The 22,770-nt window shown below is 34.8% G+C and overlaps 3 protein-coding genes across 3 annotated transcripts; 1 reads left to right on the forward strand and 2 right to left on the reverse strand.

Annotated features, from left to right (window-relative positions):
- Positions 1-445: 445 nt before the first annotated feature.
- LOC131791786 (myc box-dependent-interacting protein 1-like) lies at positions 446-11,501 on the reverse strand. The gene is made up of 16 exons (XM_059109176.2): positions 11,390-11,501; positions 11,142-11,222; positions 9,722-9,776; positions 9,504-9,598; positions 8,957-9,052; positions 8,332-8,394; positions 7,663-7,710; positions 6,819-6,904; positions 6,359-6,434; positions 5,390-5,481; positions 4,658-4,773; positions 4,402-4,446; positions 3,261-3,475; positions 2,794-2,928; positions 2,305-2,406; positions 446-1,891 (listed from the first exon to the last, which is right to left on the reverse strand). The coding sequence occupies exons 1-16, from the start codon at positions 11,480-11,482 to the stop codon at positions 1,811-1,813; spliced, it is 1,479 nt and encodes a 492-aa protein (XP_058965159.1). The 5' UTR covers positions 11,483-11,501; the 3' UTR covers positions 446-1,810.
- Positions 11,502-11,518: 17 nt separating this feature from the next.
- LOC131791787 (sorting nexin-4-like) lies at positions 11,519-19,592 on the forward strand. Its single transcript, XM_059109177.2, has 15 exons — positions 11,519-11,693; positions 12,766-12,877; positions 13,230-13,259; positions 13,361-13,438; positions 14,596-14,667; positions 14,876-14,923; positions 15,071-15,120; positions 15,387-15,459; positions 15,630-15,691; positions 15,975-16,040; positions 16,197-16,289; positions 16,557-16,659; positions 17,130-17,305; positions 17,684-17,798; positions 18,228-19,592. Exons 1-15 carry the CDS (start codon positions 11,521-11,523, stop codon positions 18,273-18,275), a joined length of 1,299 nt encoding a protein of 432 aa, XP_058965160.2. The 5' UTR covers positions 11,519-11,520; the 3' UTR covers positions 18,276-19,592.
- On the reverse strand, positions 19,484-22,470 carry LOC131791789 (small ribosomal subunit protein uS15). Its single transcript, XM_059109178.2, has 7 exons — positions 22,370-22,470; positions 22,135-22,183; positions 21,392-21,470; positions 20,861-20,944; positions 20,435-20,520; positions 19,924-20,024; positions 19,484-19,561 (listed from the first exon to the last, which is right to left on the reverse strand). The coding sequence occupies exons 1-7, from the start codon at positions 22,390-22,392 to the stop codon at positions 19,528-19,530; spliced, it is 456 nt and encodes a 151-aa protein (XP_058965161.1). The 5' UTR covers positions 22,393-22,470; the 3' UTR covers positions 19,484-19,527.
- Positions 22,471-22,770: the final 300 nt, after the last annotated feature.

The raw sequence follows: 22,770 nt of genomic DNA on the forward strand, positions 1-22,770 counted from the left end.
AGTTGCAACTTGGTGGTACTTTTTAACTTGGCATGAAAAGGAGCAGAGGAAGTAAGCATTGGTAGGTTTGGGGAGCACACCTCTTCGTCCACCCTGCTAGAAACTAACCCCAATCTTCCAAACTCCCCTTCCCCCCTCAATAACCTCAATAAATTAAGGCTAAATTTTAGCCTTAAGTGCAAAACAAGGTGGAGATCCCAAACGTACCAAGATCTCAGAAAAATTAACCTGTTCACAAACCTGCTGTGATTTTGGTTATGAGGCATGACAAATTCCCCAGCATATCTGAATCCCTTTTGATGGGTTGTATCCACCTGTGAATGTGTGGCAATTGTAGAATACTCTATTTGTTGCAGATGTATGCAACTGGTAAGTGATTCAAAAATACTCCTTTACATTTTACCAAATACAGACAAATTCATCACACTACACAATAATGTTCCTGGCTGTGACCTTTTATTTAGCATTTGTTTCCATTACTGGCACACAAAATAAAATAATGCATAATAATCTTGTCTCTACGAAATAACTATTAATGAACTATTCTAACAGTATTACTTGTACAAATATGAATAACTGTACAGTCTCTTGATACATTTGGGGTTTCTGGTATCACTGCCATGGTTCTATTTTGCATTAATAAAAATAAGAAAGCAGGAAAAGTAATACCTCTGATATCCTTGATTTATAATCATGGTAATAAGACTGAGTCAAGTCCAATTTGGTCTGTAATCATATGAGTTACTAACAAAATCAGACAACTGTGAAGCAGGAGTCTGATTTGTGAATCACAATTTATGGTTATAATTAAATGCAAAACTATAATACACATACAAGTAACTCAGATGATTTAAATTACAATGCATTCACATCTTCACTCAAAAAGGTTTTCCATATACATAGCTCAAAATGTAGAATTATTTGTACCAATTACTTGGCTATGTACAGCCCAGTCACACTCTCCTTGAGAAAACTCATTACATTTCTCATTTACAACAAACCTTCCTTCCCTTAACTCTTGTCTCAAAGCCACAAAAATGATGCAATTTTGTAATTCAAGAAATTATTGATAATTTTGCACAAGCAGTTTTGGATCTGTATCCCTTTCACAGTAGATTGTTGCCATAGAGGTGAATGCCTTTTGATCATCTAAATACTTTATATTTATGGTACAAAAAACAAAAAAAAAAGCTCATAAATTCAAAGTATGGTTCTTGAATCCCTAAGTGCTGTCAATAATTACAGTGTATGTCTAATGTCAGTGCTAACAGCTAAAGTATGTTAAAATACAATGATTGTGGTTTCTTCAATGAAATATTGTAATGTGGCAAAACTACAATTTTGGGAGCGAATTCAAGGTAACTGAAGTGAGGAGTAATAACAAAATTTTTCCCTCTGTAGACTTTTGCAAACAACCAATGGCCTCAGAATTAGAAACTGATCTTAAAGTAAAGAAATGTAAAATGGTTTCCGTGTTTACATAGCCTGATGTAAACATGCGGGAGGTTGGGAGAACACAAGATAAGCGTAGGAAACCATGACGCGAAGCTAATGAAGCTATGAAAGAGGAATGAAAACCGTGTTTACATATGCTCATGTAAAATGGTTATATGACCAATCAGAGCGCACGTACTATTTGAATTATTTTATAATTTTATATATTAGCCACCATCTCGTTTCTCTATCATGGTATTTTTAACAACCCTAATAAACAGTGCTTTTTAAACATAATGATGACAGGACTGGTGAATAGAACATTATCACCATCATACTCATAACTGAACCTTCTTCACTTGAAGTAAATTATCAATTAAATTCTTTTAGTGAAATTTGCCGGGAAAACACCCTTAATTCCGCTCAGCTCTAGGATACCAAGGAGCCAGCCCTCATCCTGTGGGAGGAAACAGATACAAAACACCATATTAGTTGAATAGATAAATAGAAAGGTGATAAGTTTAAAAACATTTTGAGTTTTGTTTTCATAAACTGTTTTTATACATAGGATCAAGTTTAACATGTGACTATATGAGAGTATTCCATACAACAAATCCTACAGAACAGAACACCTCATTTGCTTGACAGAGAACGGGGTGGGATGAGGTGGTAGTAAACTGTTGGTATGTTCTTTATTTGGATGCTCAGTTAAAAGGTCCATACTTGAGCTTTCAAATTATTAACAAAAAAAAAACACCATTTTCATGGAAATAGTGTAAATTTTGTCTGTCTGTGTGAACAGTATTCCACACTTAAGTGATGGTAAATAAAGGATAAGAAACAAAACCAACAAAAAAAGTTGATAATCACCTGTTCCTCTGGATCCTCAAACTCGACAACATTTATGATCTCTCCTTTCTCAAATGACAACTCATCATCATCTTCAGCAGCATATCTGTACGCAGCTCGAACCTAGACATTCCAATAACAATTTACAATCAGTAACTCAGCCTAATTTTATGGCGTGCAAACATAGAGTGACATCTCTGTGGCTGAGCTGGAAAAGCAGAAGTTAAGTTCTTGGAATTCTGGAAGTGTAAATAGAGCCTGTGGTACCAAACCATGAGATGGGCTTTTAAAGGTTTTCCTCTCTCAGATTTCTTCTGTTAGTGGCAATTTTCAATAATTTATTGTATACCCCTACAAAGGGCACATTATTTTTGCAAAGAGGGTGCCTAAGATGTAAGTTAAGGGCTGAAGCCACCGCATTGGAAGATTTTACTTTGTTCTGTTACACAGTCTGTACTTTCCTAAATATCACTAATCATTTGATCTTAGGTAGGAACTTTTCCTTTTTACCTTGTAAAGAAATCCAGGAATTTCAGGTCCTCTTCCTTCAGGTGGCTGCTGCTGTGCCTGTGACTGTGGCTGTGGCTGAACAGGTTCTGTCTGTGAGGCTGAGACAGGTGCAGCCTCTTCATTTGAGGGTGATCCCTTTTTTGAAGTAAAATTGTCAAATTACCAACACAGCAATAATGATGACATCTGCAAACTGGTTGAGGAGGCCAAATACCCCAAATATTCAAAGTAAAAAATCTGTCAAGCAACCAGGTCAAAACAAGTCAACAGCATGAAAAGCAGAAGTCTCAGGTGACTAAGTTGTGATTGGTGTCCATTTTGAATCTGATTGGCTGAGAAAATGGCAGAAGTCCTCTGGACCGACCACAAAGTACTTCCCACGTTTTGGATATTCAAATGGAAATTGCTCTTAATTAACCTTGTTCTTGACAACTTTTTCCAAGTAATTAAACTGTCCCAATACAGACCTCTGTGCTTTCAGCTTCTGATTGTGAAGGCCTTTTTAATGGTAAAGATGGCACAGACGGTTTCTCTGGTGCTTTCTTTTCTGCATTTTCCAACTGTGATTGTGGGGGTAGTTGTCTGGCAGCTGGCTTGGGTTTCTGTTGATTATCTGCTTGTGTCACAGTCTCCCCACTCCCATCCTGTTCATCATGGTCAGACTGCATGAAGGGGTTTAGGGCTGGAAAATGAATGCCAGCTTATTTTAAAAGTGACATTAATTTGAGTGTTCAGTACACAAAATAGCTAGAAACAGGTATAAGTCCAGCATGTAACACAGTCTAGCTGTCTAAGGTGCCCTACCTTCCCCAGGCACCTTTAGTAAGTATTTAAAACAGACATCTCTGGAGGTAGAAAATTCCAAAGTAATAGACATTTGTGTAAGGAAAACTCATACACTGTATCTGAGGAAAAAAATGCGATGTTCAACTTTCTGAAGAAAACAAATTTAGATGTAACATTGCCCCTTTCTTATTGTTGCAACTATTTAGGAATTGACAGTTTACAATTAATAGTGGACAACTATTTTAATAATCTAATAATAATTTACCTAATAGCACAGAGGGAAAATAAAGTCCTTTCAAGATAACTGTAGACTGCAAACTTAACCCTTTCACTCACAGGATCTCATTAGTAATTCTTCCTCTTGTCTGCCATAAATACTTATGATTTCAATTTCGAGAATTTGGTATTGGATCAACTTGTAGTCCCCTAATTGAGATTTCTTCTTTATTCTCCTCACTTATCTGCTTGATTCTGCGTTGATATTGTCAGGAGAAATTCTGTCTCATAGGAATTAAAGAGTTAAAGATAACTGTTTGGGATGAAGCCTTCAGGATATATCTTTAGGTAATTAGGGTTACTCTAACTATAGAAATTGTTATTTCTGAGGCAAGAATCCTATCATATTAAGTATGAATTCTGTGAGACAATCACTAACACAGAGCTACTGGTATTCCTTTAAATTACTTCTGGTAGCAAAAGTTAAGCATCCTTGAAGAACTTGCTTGTGAGAAATTGCTTGCAAAAATGTATAGCATTCAAAATAGGGTCAAGAGTGAATAAAATTCACTGATCATTATGTTCACTAAAAATTTAAAATAATACCATCGACTCCATCTACTGCTTTTTCAGCTTGGTTGACTGTTCCATCTGAAAGAAAACAAAACTTGTTTGTTTTCATTGTTTTGACTGTGATCTATTTCTTCCTTGTGAATTTTGAAAGCAATGATAAAATATCTGTAATGAAGCAAGAGGTATTCATTTCTATAATCAACAATGAAAGCTATTCGGAGTGATGAATTTAATATACTATTTTGTAAGGTGATCCATTGTTAAACTAGATATTGGACATTATCCTTACCATCACTGGTTTCCACAGGGTTAGCTTCGTCAATGCAGGCTACTGCATCCCCACTCTCTGCATGTGATGAAGTTGTTTGAGTGTCCATTTCATCACTGTCTGAGACTTGGTTCTCGCTTGAAAATTCAAAAGGTATTCAGTTAAAATTAATCATTATACTCTTTAAGACAAAATCTGTCTTAGTTTGGTATTAAGGGTTTGGTGGTGCACAGATTTCATCATAGAATATAAGGATAATGAGTAAAAAGCTCACATCGGAAAGGAAAATATTCTTTGTTCATACAATAGGAAAGATGATAAGTTTTAAACTTGATAAAGAAATAGAGAAAGACGTTTTTTGTCTTGTCACAAGTGTGGGACAAAGAAAAATAATTGAACCTCAGACCTTTGGATTGCACACTCCAATGCTCTACCACTAAGCCACAGTGACTCTAAGGTTAGCAAGGCCCACACTATAGACATCGCTGATCCTGATATCCACTGCCGACAGTGTGCACGACGCGTGTCATGTATGAACTTTGTAATGGGCTTCACTCACCATAGAGTCTCTGTGGCTCAGAGGTAGAGCATTGCAGTGCAGAATCCAAAGGTCTGAGGTTCGATTCCCCATGGGAACTCAGAATTTTTTCTTTGTCCCATGTTTGTGATAAGACCAAAAACATCTTTCTCTCAAATATTCTTCTACACTTGGATTAAAAAAGCAAAGGAGTTTACAAAGAAAACATTACAAACCTAGCCACGGGATAAGGTCTCTTAGTAGTGTATGTTCCAGTTGCCATGTCATGAATTAAACCATCCATTAGATCATTCATCTGAGTTTTTGTCTGAAATAGTATGTAATGATTAGTTTGTAAAGATGGACAAACACTTTCTCAGTTGATAATGAACTTTATGCTGCAGATGTAGTGGCATTGGTGATAGCATGCTGGTCTCAGGATAAATTGGATAGAGGGGGGGGGGGGTAAGCTTCTAAAGAAACTATGGTGCTGTGTCAGTGGGGGAGTGTAACAGGGTAAGTTAGTATTATCAACTGAGTTGATAATGTAAATTGGCCACCGTAAAGAGTTGCAAAGCTGACATTTCAAGCATTAACCCTTAGTTGGAGCAAAGTTTACCAGTAACTGACTAAGGGCTAATGCTCGAAACGTCAGCTTTGAGACTCTTTACAGTGGCCAATTTACGTTATCAACTCAGTTAATAGAACCAAATTACTCAGGTTAAATTGGTTCAGGTTTAAGCCATAGCCAGGTCATTAACAACAGAGTTGTGTTCTTGGGCAAGCTTGCCTTTTTCTACTCAAGAGGTAAACAGTCACTGGTGAATTTTTGGGGGAAACTTCAACCACAAATTCTTGAGGAAGTCATTATATACACTAATGCCCACTAATTCCTTTCCAGAAGAGGCAAAATCCCTTGAGTTATTTCATGCTAAAGAAACTTGGATTGATGAAGGGGCTGTTATGATTAACATTTTTTCTTTTGGTTTCATTTTTTTTAACCAATTTAAATTTTTCAAGCTAGCTTAAAATTTCCAGACTTAGCATCACTTGTAGATTGAGTTCACCTTTGTTTTAGGTATTTTCCTGAGGGTTTCCTTTAAATTATTCTGAGTTCTTCCCTTCGCAGAACCCAACACTCCAAAGCAAAGTGTTAAGACAAAGACTTGCTCCCAACATGTTTTCTTTTTAGTTGCAAAAATTACCTTTGCAGCTTCTCTATGGAATACTCCTTCAGCGGTGAAAATACTTTGGAATGAGGACACATAAAAACCAATACGACTGAAAATAAAGGAAATGTCACATGACTGAGTTATTTTTCACTTTTATAGTCAGGTTAACCTTTTAACCCACATGACTGACTAGGGCAGAATTTTTCCATGGAATATCAATTAATACAATATCAAGTATGCAAGTGATGAGAATAGAGAAAAATATCAGTCAAGGGATTATTAGTTGATCCAATACCCAATTCTCTGAACTAACAGCACAGGAACTGTATGGCAGACAGTAAGGGGAATTACTAATGAGATCTTGAAAGTGAAAGGGTTAATCAGGTTAAAAAAAAAAGGATAACTAACATCTATGAATATTCCAAACCTCTATTGAGAAATTTTATCAAAAGTTGTCGATGATTAAAAATAACTCAAATGACTTCTTTTTTACCTGTCAAATAAAGCAGGTAATTCTTCATATAATTCTGCATGAAGTTTTGTATAAACAGATTTTGCTTCATTGTATTCTTCCTCTGCCTGAATTCGAAAAAAAATGAAAATAATTTCATCAGTTCCTAGGAGTATAGCGGCCACTGTCAAGAGTTTCTAGAGCTGATGCTTCAAGTTTTAGCCTTTCATCATTCACTCTGACAAAGGCTTAAACCATGAAACAAGATCCGATTAGCTGGTGAAAGACAAAGAGTAAGGAATAAAATTTATCAACTGAGGTGATAATGTAAATTGGCCACCATCAAGAGTTTTTTAAAGCTGATGTTTTGAGTGTTAGCCCTTTGTCATTTAGTCTGACAAAGATCTAGTGCTTGAAACAATAATAATAATTATAATAATATTTATTGATTTTTATTGCACAAATATCAATCCAGGAAAACAAATTTTCATCTGCCCATTACATTGACTCTGCAAAATTCTAAAATCCTGGTAAATTATTATTCCAATTCAAAAAAATTATAAAAAACAACATTTAATAAATCATAAAAGTCCTATTTACATATCGTACCTAATAATTTGTTAGAAAATAATAAGTCTTAAATTCTAAAAACAATGACTAGTGATTCTAAAATCCTATTTAAAAATAATTCTTTATAAAACAATAAAAATAATGAATTAGCTAGGAAACACCTTCTGAAATAAATGAGTTTTAAGAGCCTTTTAAGGACATAAAAAAAAAACATTAAAAAAACATAAATTTAAAGCATTTAAAAAAACCAAGAAACATTGGCCGATTACTGGTGAAAGAGGAAAAGAAAGCTCCGGAGTAACAGTGAGATGATCACCTGAGCAAGCTTCTTTTGATCAGCTGCCTTTCCTTTGGATTTTAGTGTCTACAAAAGAAACCAAAGTTTAGTTTAAGGCAAGGTAGATCAGCATTGTTGCTTCTTCTCTGAAGTAAAACAGTCTGGGCTATGGTGAAAAAAGGAGTGCAGAGTGATGTTTTTTTTTTTTACAGAAGACAGCAAAGGACCCAGAACTTAACATTTCTCTGAACAGGCACAATCACAGAGCTTTTTGCCTGAAGTGTTACGGCAACTGAAATTAGTCAAAATGCCTAAAGAAACACTGTCCAATTGATAAGTTGATGTCAAATCACTCCAGAAAGGGTTACATGTACATTCTCTTTCCAGTGACACCCTTCATGCTCTAAAAACATTCGAGCATAAGTTCTTGAACATCATGCCTGAAAAACTTTGACTGAAAATGAGTGAGAGTCATAGAGACCAGGGATGGTAACCATAGCTTACTGGTAATAGTTTCAACTTATGAATACACAATTCTTTTGACCAGGCTGATCAAAAATAACACCAGTTGACCAAAAGTCACCATTGTAATGAAATCACCCTAAAAAATTTAAGACCTTCCATTATAATTGTTTTAAATAACCAATGTGCCACTGATCAGCAAAATGTTTTTTTCAGTAAGTCACAACATCATCTACAAATATTCACCTCAAGATTGTGTCTGTATCGATCATAGTCAACAAGTTTTCTACCTCGTTTATTTATTCTGGCCTGGAAAGGATAAAACAAATAAATATGTCTTTCCAGAACAAACATGTTGACAAGTCAGTCGTATCTTTAAACTAAGAAATCAAACTACAAATTTTGTCTTACATCTTGAATGCCATCTAGGCAAACAACAATATATGTCTTGCTGAAGTCAAAGCATCTTTGCCTAACCTCTTATTCAACAACTATGGTACTAAATATGAGAATGGAAGGTAAATCAAGGAGAATGAAAACTTACAAATAAACTGACAATAGAGAAAAAGATTTACCATTTTTAACAGAGCATATCTTAAGAGGCATTTAAAAAAACAATAAAACTGCTGCTAAAAAGTGGACACAGACAAGACTACATTTTATACACAAGACATTACAAATTTCTCAACATAAATTGTCTTACATTATGCAGTGATATAAACACATCAATAACAAGTACATAATACATTTAATGGAACATGAACACTCACAGCTAGTTAAGATGTAAAGCCAATACACATGTGAAATGGTATAACAAGAAGTGTTTTTGTAATAATTTTATAAATCTTGTGCAAACATTGGCTATAGATACCTTTATATCAGGAAATTGGCTCTGGTATGCTGTCAGAGGAATAATAACTTCATCATCCATTTTTTCTACTAAATCAGACCACTGGCTGTGTAATTCCTGATTAAAGTATGTAGGGGAAAAATACAGTTACTTATACTCTGGTGCTGAAGATAATGGTACAAGTCCCTGGCATTTCTAAGAGACAGCCAGAAATATTAATAGCAATTTACAATTATGCTTGCTAATAAAGATCCTCAGGAGGTCTTCAATATATGGACTTCCATGTAGGTATCTCGGTATAAACTTAAACCCACACAGTGCACTTTCATTGTTTTAGAAAAATGGTAGTTAATTGCAAATGCTGACAAAAAATTTAAACTTCACAATGAAGCTGCTCCAACTAAAAATTATTTAACTACTGATGTATATAAGTCTTAATTTGTGTAACTGCCATGCTACACTAACTATCTTGAATTGAATTAAGCATCTTATTGGGACCCAGCTTTCAGGATGGTAAATATACTCTTGCATAAAATAAGAACAAAATTCAACAATTCTAATCACAAACCTCTATAAGTTGAATGAGTTTATCTCTTCCTGGCCAATCAGGTTCATACACTTCTCTCACTGCATCTGCAAATGCATCACTAGATACTAACATTGCTGTAAGAAAAGATCAAACAAGTCTAAGTCAGACATCTGTCTTTATTCTGAAATAAAAACCTATAAGCCTAAGGCTCTCTGATGTGCAAAGTTGTATGAAGAGTCAGTTTTCCATCATCTCACCTCTAATACACGAATAATAATTTTTCAATTCTTTATGTAACCTTTGAGCTGCACTCTAAAAAGTAAACAGAGCAGCAGTTAATGAGAATTTGTTTAACAATAAAGAACTTCTTTAATGGATGATCATTTCCTTTCATTCTCAAGACCTTCATGTTTGATTAAGGTGTAACTTAATATAAGGAGAAATTAAATGCTAGTCATTCTTAGTAGTCAAAGGGATAATTATGAAGTTTAAGAAGGGCTTGGCATCTTTAGGGCCTTCCAGTGGCAAAATGAAAGGTAAAATTTTTAAAGTTTTGCAGCCAATAATTAAAAAAACCCAACAAATTGACGGGCCAAATTACCTGGCCCAATTTGTGACATATGTCCTCCTCTCAGTGTATATGTTTATCTATAATTTTTTGGACACAATTCATTAATTACTAGCTGTTCAATCCCAATATATCATATTTGGAGCAGCAGATGATGACAAATAACATATTTGTTATTGTCACAGTTTAACTCAAGTAGAAGAAATTACTACCAGGAAAGATAAACCACAAAAAGATTTTAGTATTAGATAAGTCTTACACCTAAGGTTCAATTGGTATCTGGGAGGTAAAGTGAAAACTCCATAATGATTGAAATTTTGATTTTCTCCAGGATTTAATTTTTCTGCAATTCATTCTGAAGCAGTTTTTTGGATATGATCAATTCATCATTTATCACTTTCTTTTCCATTTAAGCACAGGTATAAGAAGGTGAAAAGAAAGAAAGCCCTCATTCATTTTTAATTGAGATATGTAAAAAATTTGCATGACTGAAATAGTGCAAGCTGATCATATGGTTACCATAATAAAATGACTAAGTTGTAGTCCTAATAATTAATTGAAAAAACCTGCTTTCAACTGTACTGATTAAAATCAAGACATCTGTCCCAAAAAGCTGGGCTATTAATTGATGATGCCTTTTTTATCAAATTCATAATTATGTAGTTCAAAAGGTTAGTGTCGTGTACATCAGCTCAGAGCTGAACGAGATTTGCGTGTTCATGTCGATTGTTCAATTCTGAAATTGTTTCATTGAACAGAGTGTAGATCAAACAGTAGGTAAATCCCTCTTAGTTCTTCTCTATCCTTTTCGATCACACTTAGATAAAGTTCAGAAGATTACAATATACATTGTACATAAAGGAAAAAGGTGATCGGAAGTCACTTGTTTGAGTCTTTTGCTTAGCTTTCCAATATTCATCAAAACAAATTCCATCATTATCACATTGCATTACACTGTAATTAAAATCATGTATGAGGGAAAAACGCAACCGAAGGCAAAGTTCTGTATTAAGAATACGCACGCATATACAAGATGGTATTTTTTGACATCTGCATGCGATCGTTATAGACTGACAATATTTTTAAAGAGTCCGTCAAGACCCTATTACCTGTTGTTTATTGAAGTTGTTTACGAACTCATCAAATGTAAGATCCTTTGTCTCATTTGCTTTCCCGAGCTTTTGCATCACCTAGAAATACCAGAAACACTCTTTAGCATGGAAGTAACTTACGACGCGATCACTTCCGATTAGCCAAACCACCTCCCTTTGGCATCCTCTTGGTATAACTACATTATCACCCGAAACTTCTCAGAAATTAGCAGAAAGATGGATAAAATAAAACTCTTTTAACTCGCCTTTTCTTGAGCACGCTTGGCTCTTTTTGTGGTAATGCTCGCCGTACGAGAAAAAAAGCTTTTCTCGGAACTTTTGTCGGGTTTATCCGCCATCTTGGTTCTAACCTATCACCGCTGACACGCGAGTACGCATGCGCTGGGCGAAACATCACAAGATGGCGGATTTTATGGAAGACGAGAAAAAAGTGCAATATTTTCCAGAAGGAAGTCTGTTAAATACAATGATCATATCGATTATTGACTCAGAGAAACGTTTCACTGATATTTTGAAGGAACCGTACACTGTTTACCTCATAGAGACTAAGTGAGTCCATCGCTTTTTTCAGTTTTTACACAGATGGGTACTTTGTTATTACGCGTCATAAGATTTTGATCGCTTACCAGTTCGCGTCACCTTTGTAAGATGCGACACTAGAGTCGATGTACTATTATTTAAATTGATCAGCTTCAGGAGTATCGCGGTATTTTTACTTAATTGTTAGTCGATCTGAAGTGCGACGCATCTTTTCGATTGCCCCCCTGTGACAAACATGAGATCTGGTCCTCACAGACTCTCTTGTCTCGTCGTGATGATAAAGTTCACCTTAGTTTAAGATTTAGAAGCGTTTTCTGCTCGGTCAGATTCGGTAACAACCAAAATTTCTTTCTTGAGAGGGGCTTGGGGAAGGGGTGAAAGGTACTGAAGTACGTTTTGGGTTTGAGGACCATTTGACTATTTAGGTCTTAAGCCCTGTTCAAACGGTCATGATAGATGATGATGGTCGAAGATAGTTTCAAATTTTATTCCCTTTCATTGACTATAGTTTGCGTTTAAGCGATTTGTGATTGTTGATAACAGTCGACAAAATCATGCCATGAGATCTGGGTAATTGTAAACAAATATGGGCTGTGCTGAGATAAGCAATTTTGGTGGCATTTGAAATTTTAGTCAAAAAGGTGGAAGTTGAAGATACTGAAGCTTATCAGGAGACAATGAGATTGAACAATTGGGCTTTCTGCAAAATTTTACCATTTGCCATTTTGGTTTGAGCCCCTTTTTGGCAAAACTATTGACTGAAAAAGTATTACTTGCCATCATCCATTGTTCAAATGCAAAAACTGCCATAAACTATCATGTGGAATATGAACGTGTCCAAACTACATAATAGTTGATGATTGTAGATGATGGTCAATGACAGTGCACAATTATTTGTGTTCAAACATGTGTGATAGTTGAAACCATCAACTATCATGACTGTTTAAATGGGCCCTTAGAAATAAGATCTTTGTTGCAAATTTTTTTGGGGGTTCATGCAAGATTATGAGTTTCTACAAGTCATTGGTTTCTTCCTTTAAAAGTACATCTACTGATGAAATTTGTTTGTGTTTTTTATTAGGTACATTGATGGGGGTCCTCCTGCTGGAGAGCCTGATATGTCATCCTCCATATGGAGAAGATACAGTGAATTTGAGCTGTTGAGAAATTATCTCATAGCAAACTTCCCTGCAGTGAGCATACACATTATGTTAACTTTGTTTTGATATCAGCTAATAGTTTTTGGTATATGTCTTTCATTGTATTTTCTCCAGTAAATAAATATATCACCAAACTCAGTTCACTTGAATTGAATTATCCGAAAAAAACTATAGATTTTTGTAGCTTTTGGTTGGATTGAAATGGTTTAAAAAACTCCTTACTTAGAGTATGGTAGAGTAATTTCAATCATGCACAGTAGTGTGAAAATGAAAATGCAATCTACTTCCTTTGATCTGTAGTGTAAACAAGAGCCTGAATCTGCATCATTTGTGTGATTAATATGCATGTTTATAAAGTTTTAACAGAAATATCATTCCTTTCCAGTTGATTGTTCCCCCTTTGCCAGAAAAAAGGGTAAGTAAAGCAGGAGTTATAAGTTCACTCTTCTTATCCAGTGTATTCAACCCAATTTTTCCTCTGAGAGAGTGAACTTTTTCAATTATCTGTTTCTTTAGATCAACATTGCAGCCCTTCGTATTGCTGCAGATAAGTTTGATCCAGATTTTATTGAGAAGAGAAAGGTTGCACTCGAGGTAACAACTTATTTATATTGCTCAGCAGATAACTTTGACCCACAAGGAATTTAGTTTTCCCTTTGAATCATGTTTATTTTTGTTTTCCTTGTTAAATATCATGGCTTGATTCTCAAAATTATAGAAAATAGTCCTTTTTGAAGATGAATGTGCTTAAAACGACAACCTTTGCAATTAAATCTTCTCCTTTGTATAAGCATTTGTTGTAATTGTGTTTGTACTCAAGACATGATTTGATGCTACTCTGGTTTAAAGGTTTAATGAATGTAACTGAGAAGTTACCATTCATAGATGCAATGTTTCAACACTCCTGTCTAGTGCCTTCATCAGGGGTGATCTAATAGCTGCAGTAAGAGATCCCTTCGCATGCTCACTAATTAGCTGCCCTTTTTTTTGATGAGGTGTAAATAGGCGTCAGATAGTAAGCCACCATCATCAAGATTTAGAGGAGTGTGGGCGGAGTTGATATACCTGGCTTCCAAACAAAGGCACTGGTGGTAACATTGGTTAGTGGTGATAATTTTTGAATTATCACCCCTGATGAAAGCACTAGACAGGCATTTAAGAAAATAAACAATGCTTTTTAAAAACAAGTTTTGACAGTTCTTCTGTCATCTTCAGTTCTGGTTTTAAAAAGTACAAAGGTTAATTTAAAGTGTGTAACAAAATGCTAATTGAACAAACAACAGTAACAGAACAATGTATGTAATTACAAGGAAATTTTTTAATTAACATGATGAAGTTGATGATTAAGTGTAGGTTTCTCCCACTGAATGTGAATAGCTTCTTTAATTTTAAGTTGGAAAGTTGTGGAAGCATGATCTAAGATGCAAAAACACTCATCAGAACATAGAGTGGGACATTGTGGAGAATTATGTAAATGTTTGAAGGGTCTTTCACGCCAAACATATTATATATTTAAAAAGATGAAAAATCCAACTTAACATCTATGTTGTTACAACAACGCTTAGCGAAGTGGTGAACCCTTTTTTGCACTTTTCAATAGACAGGAGTTTCAAAACATGGGTCCATGAATTGAAACTTCTTGGTTACATTCGTTAAATCTTTAAACCAGAGTAGCATCAAACCATGTCTGATTGTCCACCTGGTTGCCTTGTGAACTTTAATATATGTGTTTGTACTGTTTGGTATTTCAGAGTTTTTTATTAAGATGTGGGGCTCATCCCCAACTTTCCCAGGACCTCTCATTTATTTCATTTTTCAATCAGGTAAGTTGATTTTAATCATAATACAGAGAAGAATAGCATCTTACCATAAATGTACTAAATAAGTATTGTCAGTTGCAATACACAAAAACATGTTTGAGTATATTTGAACCAAGAAAGCATTTGAGTTTTAGTTAAAAAAAAAAAAATTGAAAAATTCCATTTATACGTGAAAACAATATGATCCTTAGTGTTAGTGTTTATTTTATAGGAAGAGGGATGGAAAGAAGCTCTGCTGGCAACAAATTTTCAGAGCAAGGTATGGACAGTAGTAGCAGGGAGTGATGTTTTGACAAGTGGAAGTCATCATCAGAGTCAAGTGGAGATATGTTTGTCAGTCAAGTGTTTTTTAGTGTAATTTGTGAAAACTGATTGGTCAGGTTTGCTGTGATTTTTTTTTTTACAGGTTGACTCAAGACTAAAGAGTTGGAGTGCTTCTCCTAAAGAACCAGACAGGTCAGATATCTTCTACTGATTACTAACTTTGATTGTTACTTTACCAGCCAGGGATGGTTTCTTTTGTATTTAAGATCACTGAAAATAGATTTTAAATTACTAAATATAAACCTGCACCCCCCCCCCTCCCCCAAAAAAAAAAAAAAAGAAGGAAAATTCCATAGTTAATGAATGGCTTATTGCATAATTTTCAAATAATTTAACCATTGATTTATAGTAATAGTATTATTAAAGTATTTTTTTGTTGTTTTCTCTTTTTTTATTAGGAGATTTGAAGACATGAAACACTATGCTGAAAATCTAGGAAGTAATGTTGGGGCTATGATAAAAGTCAGACAGGTAGTTAATTTTTTTTGTTTTTTAATAATAATAATTTTTTTAGAACCTTTGAAGCTTGGTGTTGTCTCAGACACCTGTCCTATACAATCCCTTATGTCAATACAGTTGTTCAGTAATGAGTACTTTTTAATAATTGCATGTTTCTTTTTTATTACATTATGTATTTTTAGCGTATTTCAGATACAATATTTTCCATCCACAAACAACATGCCACCTATGGAAAGACTTTTAGGTGAGTAACTTTGCTCTTGTGGTTCATAAATACCTACAACCTTCATTACAATTTTGTCCAAACGTCTCTTCTTTCCTGCTTGTAAATTTTGATGATAGTGACACAAGTGGACCACATACAATCAAACAAACAAAATGAAAAAAAGAAAAGAAAGACTTAACATTACAGGGGAATGGATTGTTTCAACAAAACTTGGTTAAGGTTGTCAGCCTTTTCAACCTATATGTAGAAGAATCTTTGTCTGAGTAACTAATGAGTGATTTTTTCTTCCTATCATCAACAGTGAGTGGAGTTCATTGGAGAAAGAGATGGGTGATGATCTACAAAAATCTGGCCATTACATGGACAGGTCAGCAGCTGGTTTTGATTACACCATTACTTTGATTGAAGAAATATTTTATTTGTTCTTGGCACAAGGGTGTTGATCAAGTTGCCTCTTTCAAATAGTTAAAATTTAGTGAATAGGCATAAAATTTGTAATAATTCATATGTAAAATACCAACAGATTTTCAGCATCTGTTGATGAAGCACTTAATGAAGATGAAATGGCATTCGCAGAACCACTCAAGGAATATCTACACTTCTCTGATGTGTTAAAGTAAGTATACCTCTTTTTCATTGACTGGAATTTTTTATGCCATGTATTGCATGGCAGCCTTATGTTATCATCAGTGATGGTTATAATTTTTTAATAAACTCAACCTGATATTTCTACCTAGTAAACTTTTGGTTTTACTGGTAAACTTAGTAATAAGCTTGAATTTGTGCTACTTAATATGTGAAGCACACAGTGGTCATTGAACATGTTACATGCATCACATCACATTTTGGTTTCCTATTGAACTGTCTCTCTTCTGTGTTTCAGAGGTGTAGCAAGTCGGCAGCTTCTTCGTCAGTATGACATGGAAAAGGCGGAAGAGACTTTGAATAATAAGAAAACGCAGAGAGATGATTTAAATGCTCAAAAGGTAACTTGAGCAATAGGTTAAGTTGTACATCATGAAAGTACAATTGCTTGGAAATTCCAGCCAGTTGTAGCATGTTAGTAGGCCCACATTATAAGTACTAGAGGTTTGGGATCGAGCACCAGACCACTCACAGACCTTTCACCTGCTTGAATTGCTCAAGGTCATCTACCAGCTTGTGTATGCAAAGAAATGCTTATGCCTGAGGGCTTCTAATGATGTTTTTGAGTCTGATGGATCCCTACTTCCTTAAAACCATTTTCAACTGAAAAATTATGAATACTATCATGCAAACACTGCTGATTTCTGTAAAAATTTCAAGTGTGTCAATTTAAATTTGTGAGTGTTGAATGTTACACCTCTCTGTTGAGTACAAAATTGAGAACAATCCATTTTTTTGGATATCTTTTTTATGTAGTCATTAAAATCATATTTATTTTGTTTGTAATGATTAATGATCGCCATATTTGTAGGAAGCCTTACAAAGTGGACAGACCCCACCCAAGTCAGGAGGATTTTCATTCAAGGGATTGTCATCCATGATTTTTGGTGCTGAGACTCCAGAAGTGTTAGAGACCAAGATAAACAATTTGGATGAACAAATAAATGATGCTGAGGAAAATGTGAAAACCACAAAGGAGGAAGTTAGGTTGTTTTATTTATGTTTGCATAGATTTACTTTTAATCACTCATCCACACATACTAATCTCATTGAATTTTTGGGTTTAAATATTCCTTTAAAGAGAGAGTTGCTTTTGAGGTTTCCTCCCCAGTTAAGTAATATAACTTACTGATTAATGGTAATTGATTCATATTTATTACAATGATGCTGATGGTCTTGTTGCTATGCTGTTAAATATGACCCACTAGAGTCACTACCCAACCCCCCTTCTCCCTTCCTCTCCTTACTTTCCAGGGTTTGCTCATGCTACAGTTTACTTCCCACAAACATTTGACAAAACCATAATTTCATCTGTTTCCTGTTTTCCTGTTTTTTTTTTTTTAATTCTCATCTGATATTTCTCAGAATATTCAACGAGGAAGCACTAAAAGACTATGAACGCTTCAAAAAACAAGAAGTAAGAGATTTGAAGGAAGTGTTAGCAGCACATATCAAGACTCAAATAATGATATGCAAATTGGTATGTGCCTGATTTACATAGAATTTTTACAGATTGCATGTACTTTTCATCCAAGATAGACCTGCATTTCAATGTAATAATAAAATACCAAAATCTGGGAGATATTTTTTCAGACCTTAAATGTGAATTCAAAATTTTAAAAAGCACTTTTTACAACTTGGTACTCCTTTACTCATCTAAGTGTCATTGCTTCTTCTATGTACTGCGGTAGAACTGTGTGTTTCCTAGGCATCATTGTTAAAATGTGAAAAGGTGAAACTTGTGCAGAAAGGGCATTGAAATGACCTCGAATTTTCTTCCTAAAATCTGTAAAATGTGGCAGTTTACCAGTATTTAGTTGCTAACTGATGTTAACTTCAAATGATGATAATGTACAATGTGAGATGTGGAATTCCACATTTTATTGTCAATGTTTTATTTATTTCGTAGGGGATATCTACATGGCAAGATATGAAAGAGACAGCAAAGACTTTGTAACAATGAATCATCAGTAGTTGATAAAATGGAATTTTAAGAAGAATACAAAACTGACTAGAAATGTATTTTTTGCAAGATATGAATGAATCATCTTTTGGTAGTGCATTGTAAAATGAAGGAAGATCTCACCACATTGGCTATTACTAGAGTAGGAGAAAATTTCCTTCAAGTTTGTCTAAAAAAAAAGTGTGGACTGGTAATTTTTCAACATCAATCAAACACATAGCACCACACGAACTAATGATAATGAGAGGGGGAGGGGGAGGGGGAGGGGGAAAATATCTCTATTATAATATTTGTTATTCGCTAGATACACTTGGCTTTTTGTGTGTTGTACTCCAGTGAAGCCTACTCAGGGGTAACATTACTTAATTGCAAAATCATACTTGAGTTCTTTCAATCATAACTGGTGATCATAATTACAGTTGATCATTTGTAAATAAGTTCAAAAAGAAAATATGTAGAATAGAAACACATCTAAAGCTCCAATTTCTTTCTTTTCTCTGATTTTTGAACAAAGGACAGTGTGGATTACCAAGTTGGACCCAAATTATTCTATTATAATCCTCAAATGAAAAACCAACTTATTCAGATTAAGTATGGCATCTAATGGATGGCAGTGGTTAATGGCAATCCATTTGCTGCAGTTAGTCAAGGGCCAAGTTGACACAAGTATCGATGGTATTTGAGGAAACAAAGATCTCTAGGCTTGCATAGTTTCAAGGAGAGGATCAATCTCATACGGCTTGTTGATATGGCCATCTCTCTCACTATTCCAAACATACCCTTTTTTTACAGTGGGTAGAATAAAAAGGCAAGCTGTGTTCACAGCCAGAACTCCAATACTGTGGAACACTGTTTATGACTAATGGGCATCTGTAATACTTATTTGTGTGCCTTTACAATTTGTTCTGTTGAGTTTTGTGACAGTCAAATGAACTAAGTACAGTAAAACTTTTCATGAGATCCTCAACTGAGTGGTCATATGGTCTCATTTCAGTTCCACTCTTTATCTTCCAATAATTATCACCAGGAACAGAAAGAGAGACTAAAGACTTCACAGCATATTGACTGAATTAGTGGGGTTTAAATAATAAAAATTTTCAGCTCCTCATCAGGACAAAATGTTTTAGGAAAAGCAAGGTAGCTATGTGGCAAGGTTGTGCATCATACAGAAACAAACTAAGATATAAAATGCAACACAAGAGTGAATTCTATACGATGGTTTTATTTTGTTGTTTACAAATTTAGCTTATGCAACCAAAGCAGAGGCTGTAGATGATTCACTGAAACAATAAGACAGAAAAACAGAGTTAATCATTGGCAAACATTTCAATACTCCTGATACTGTATTTTAATTCTTCAAGACTTGTCTTCAGACTGGTTTCATCCATTTCCACCCTTGGTACCTTACACATGACTTCTTTTATTACTTTTCTATGTTGAAAGATGGGTAGAACAATCAATAATGATCTTAAAATGTCCAAACAGATTGTCTATAATTACCCTCCCTTAGTAAAATGAGGAAACTACAATTTGCTGCTGGAAGGAACATGTACAGACAAGTATAACAAGTGAATAACATCAAGTTTTTTAAACTAAGGACCATTTGCAGCAAAAACCAAATGAGCACTTGAACAAATCTTACTATTTCCAGTTGGCTGGCAGAACTCTTTTGGTCTTGTAATAACGGGCCAGACGATGGATCCTACTTTCAATAAGAATCAGCCTGAATTTAGAGTCCTTATCCTGTAATGTAAAACAAAAACAAAAATAATGAAGCTCAATTCCTCTTGGCTCAAAAGCAGTTTGATGGACTATCTTTGCTTTTCATTCCACACTTACATCAACACAGTTGCAGTTGATGATAAGCTTTTTTGCATTATGTATCTGTTATGACCAGTTCTACCTCAAAACCTCTTCCTTAATTGACTAGCTCAATAAGAAATGAAAAAGGTTTGCTAGAGACAGCAACAGAAAACCAAAGAAATTTGAGCAGAAGGTTTTTCCTCCTGAGCTCCTGCTTTATACATTTGTGATTACCCCATCTCCACATTGATCAAAGGGAAGTTCTCTTGGATAATTACAGATATATTTATTGTACCTTTACTGTACCAATTTCAAGCCTTCACGTAATATAGAAAGCAAAGGTTACCCACCTTTCGGTGCTTCTCGAGATGCTTGCGGACTGCAACAGCTTTTTTGATAAGGAAATAAAGATCCTCAGGGAGTGATCCAGCAAGCCCTGTGAATAAAAACCAACTTAGAGGATAATGTTTCTTTGGAGCCACCCTGATAACTAACAATTTGCTAGATTTAAGTGACATTAATTGATTAATTGATTTAAGTAATAATTTGGCTTCCAGATAAATTTTACAGTTTCACCACAACAACAGACATACAGCACAGTTGAAAATCTAAGTCAACAAAAAGCTGCACACAGGGTAGCAATTTCAAGGATATTATTAACTCTTGACAATCACAAATAAATAAAAGAAATGTTCGGATGGATGCCTTCATATCATTCTCCAAAATATGCAGGTTAGAAATCCATTAGCTGATTGCTTAGTAACAAATATAAGTACCTTTAGCTTTGAGAATCCTGAGAATCTTATTTCCTGTGATGTAACGTACTTGTGCCACACCATGTGAGTCACGCAAAATCACACCTGTATTGAAACAAACGATTTCTTTTTCAGTTGGAGTCTTGAATATTCCTTTGTTTGATCTTCAGTAAATAGCTCTCCAAAAGGTGACAATTCTGGTTGCTACAGCAAGTAGAATAATTCTTTGGGGACTGAACTTTCAGCAAAAGTTGCCAAATGAGTAGCCAGAATGCAATGATTTCCCTCTTAAATTTTTATGACCTTAAATTCAATTGAGATAAAGATTTTCATAGAATATTACTACTTCCTTTTGTTTCTTTAATTTCTCTAAGGTTGTGCAAGTGCATTGTTTCAAGACACTACAAAAGCTTTCAGGAAAGACTGCCAGTTATTGCTGAGTAAGACTTTTTTCCGGCTATAATTTTCTGATTTTCAGTCACCAAAGAGCAACTTGAAAAGCTCTGAACTTGAAGCACTGCTACTAGAAAAATTCAATGCTTCTATACTAACCAATCTGAGAAGGAGTCAAGCCCTTCTTGGCTAACTTGTAAATTTGTTCCTTGACATCATCAGCTGTCAACTTGAGCCACTTGTATGAACAAAACAGAAAAATATACAAATCACAATTAGTTAACAAGCATCATTATTGTTTACTGAATAAGTGAAACTACAATATTTTTAAAACACCATAAATCCCAGGTAAATTGATGCCTTGTATTTGAAAATGCTGCATTTTCAATGTTAACCATTCAATAGACCAAATTACTCTGACATTTCTCAATGAACATACAGTTCAACTCACAACTGAGGGAAATTTATAGTAGTTCAACGTTCGTTTGGCTCCTTATCCTTACATTAAAAATAAGACTTCTTTAATTCAATAATCTGCAAAAATTAAAAAATGTACAATCCATTTCTTTACCACTCAAAATTTCCATTTATACGTACATGTAACTAACGAATCACATGTAAGAAGATCACCCATCGGAAAGTATGTCGAATGATGCTGTTTTTTAAGCATTGTTGTTGAGATCAACTCAAGACAGAATTCAAAGTAGTTCATCAATATCTGAGAAAATTCTTAATTTCTACGGCATCAAAGCTGAAAACGAGTCTTCAAAACAATAAAAAAATGTTAGCGCATGAAGACAAATAGAAAATTCACCCATAAAGAGCATGTATGCGTGTGTACTTATGAAGAAATTTAACTTATTTTCCTTAATCCACAAGCAATTATATCGTAATTATCTCACCGTTGGGACACTTCGGCGATAAGGCAAAGCTGAACCAGATATACCTTTCCTTTGAAAAAATATCAGAAAAAAGTCAGGAAAGTTGCGAAGAAACGAAAAGCTTGAAGTTCCGATAGAACATAATCCACATCATTGAACATGCCTCTTACACTCTTATTTAGAGTACAAAGCTACATTCTGAGTATATCAGCTGGTTCAAACACTCTTTAACGTTTTTCTTGTCAATTTTCCTTACCCTGGTGCGTGTAATCGACCCATTCTGGGAGTTTTCTTGTAGCACTTACGGAGCTACACTAGAATCCAAGATGGCCGCAGAAAAAGAGGGCTAACTCACGTGTCGGAAAAGCTTAATTTCCCAGGATTCCAATAAGGGGCATACTAGTTCCCAGCTTCCCTCCCAACAGTGCGATATCGACCCAAAGCCGCACAAAGTTGACTCAGTTTTTTGTTTTCGATTTTACCCTAACATTTGAAAAATACATCCGGTTGATAGGACGGAGATTTTCTTTTTCATGTGCAAAAAAAAATTCCCAAAAAAGTCATTGGATGGTCATATCAAGCATCTGACTGAAATTATTTTGCCACTGCTCCATGTCACCTGAGCAGTGTTTAGCAATCATTCAGTACCTTTCGCAT

The sequence above is a fragment of the Pocillopora verrucosa genome, chromosome 10 (assembly GCF_036669915.1).
Source record: "Pocillopora verrucosa isolate sample1 chromosome 10, ASM3666991v2, whole genome shotgun sequence".
NCBI lineage: Eukaryota > Metazoa > Cnidaria > Anthozoa > Scleractinia > Pocilloporidae > Pocillopora > Pocillopora verrucosa.

Bases quoted from the DNA above. Each gene is read 5' to 3' on its own strand.
- LOC131791786 (XM_059109176.2), bottom strand. From the start codon at position 11,482: ATGGCGGATAAACCCGACAAAAGTTCCGAGAAAAGCTTTTTTTCTCGT. The intron at 7,711-8,331 runs GTGAATATTTGT...TTTCTTTTGTAG, and splicing joins GATACAGACACAATCTTGAG to ACACTAAAATCCAAAGGAAA. The intron at 6,435-6,818 runs GTAAAAAAGAAG...CTTTATTTTCAG, and splicing joins TTACCTGCTTTATTTGACAG to TCGTATTGGTTTTTATGTGT.
- LOC131791787 (XM_059109177.2), top strand. From the start codon at position 11,521: ATGCGCTGGGCGAAACATCACAAGATGGCGGATTTTATGGAAGACGAG. The intron at 13,260-13,360 runs GTAAGTAAAGCA...CTGTTTCTTTAG, and splicing joins CCCCTTTGCCAGAAAAAAGG to ATCAACATTGCAGCCCTTCG. The intron at 13,439-14,595 runs GTAACAACTTAT...TTGGTATTTCAG, and splicing joins AGAGAAAGGTTGCACTCGAG to AGTTTTTTATTAAGATGTGG.
- LOC131791789 (XM_059109178.2), bottom strand. From the start codon at position 22,392: ATGGGTCGATTACACGCACCAGG. The intron at 21,471-22,134 runs GTGAGATAATTA...TGTTCATACAAG, and splicing joins ATCGCCGAAGTGTCCCAACG to TGGCTCAAGTTGACAGCTGA. The intron at 20,025-20,434 runs GTGGGTAACCTT...TTTACATTACAG, and splicing joins ATCTCGAGAAGCACCGAAAG to GATAAGGACTCTAAATTCAG.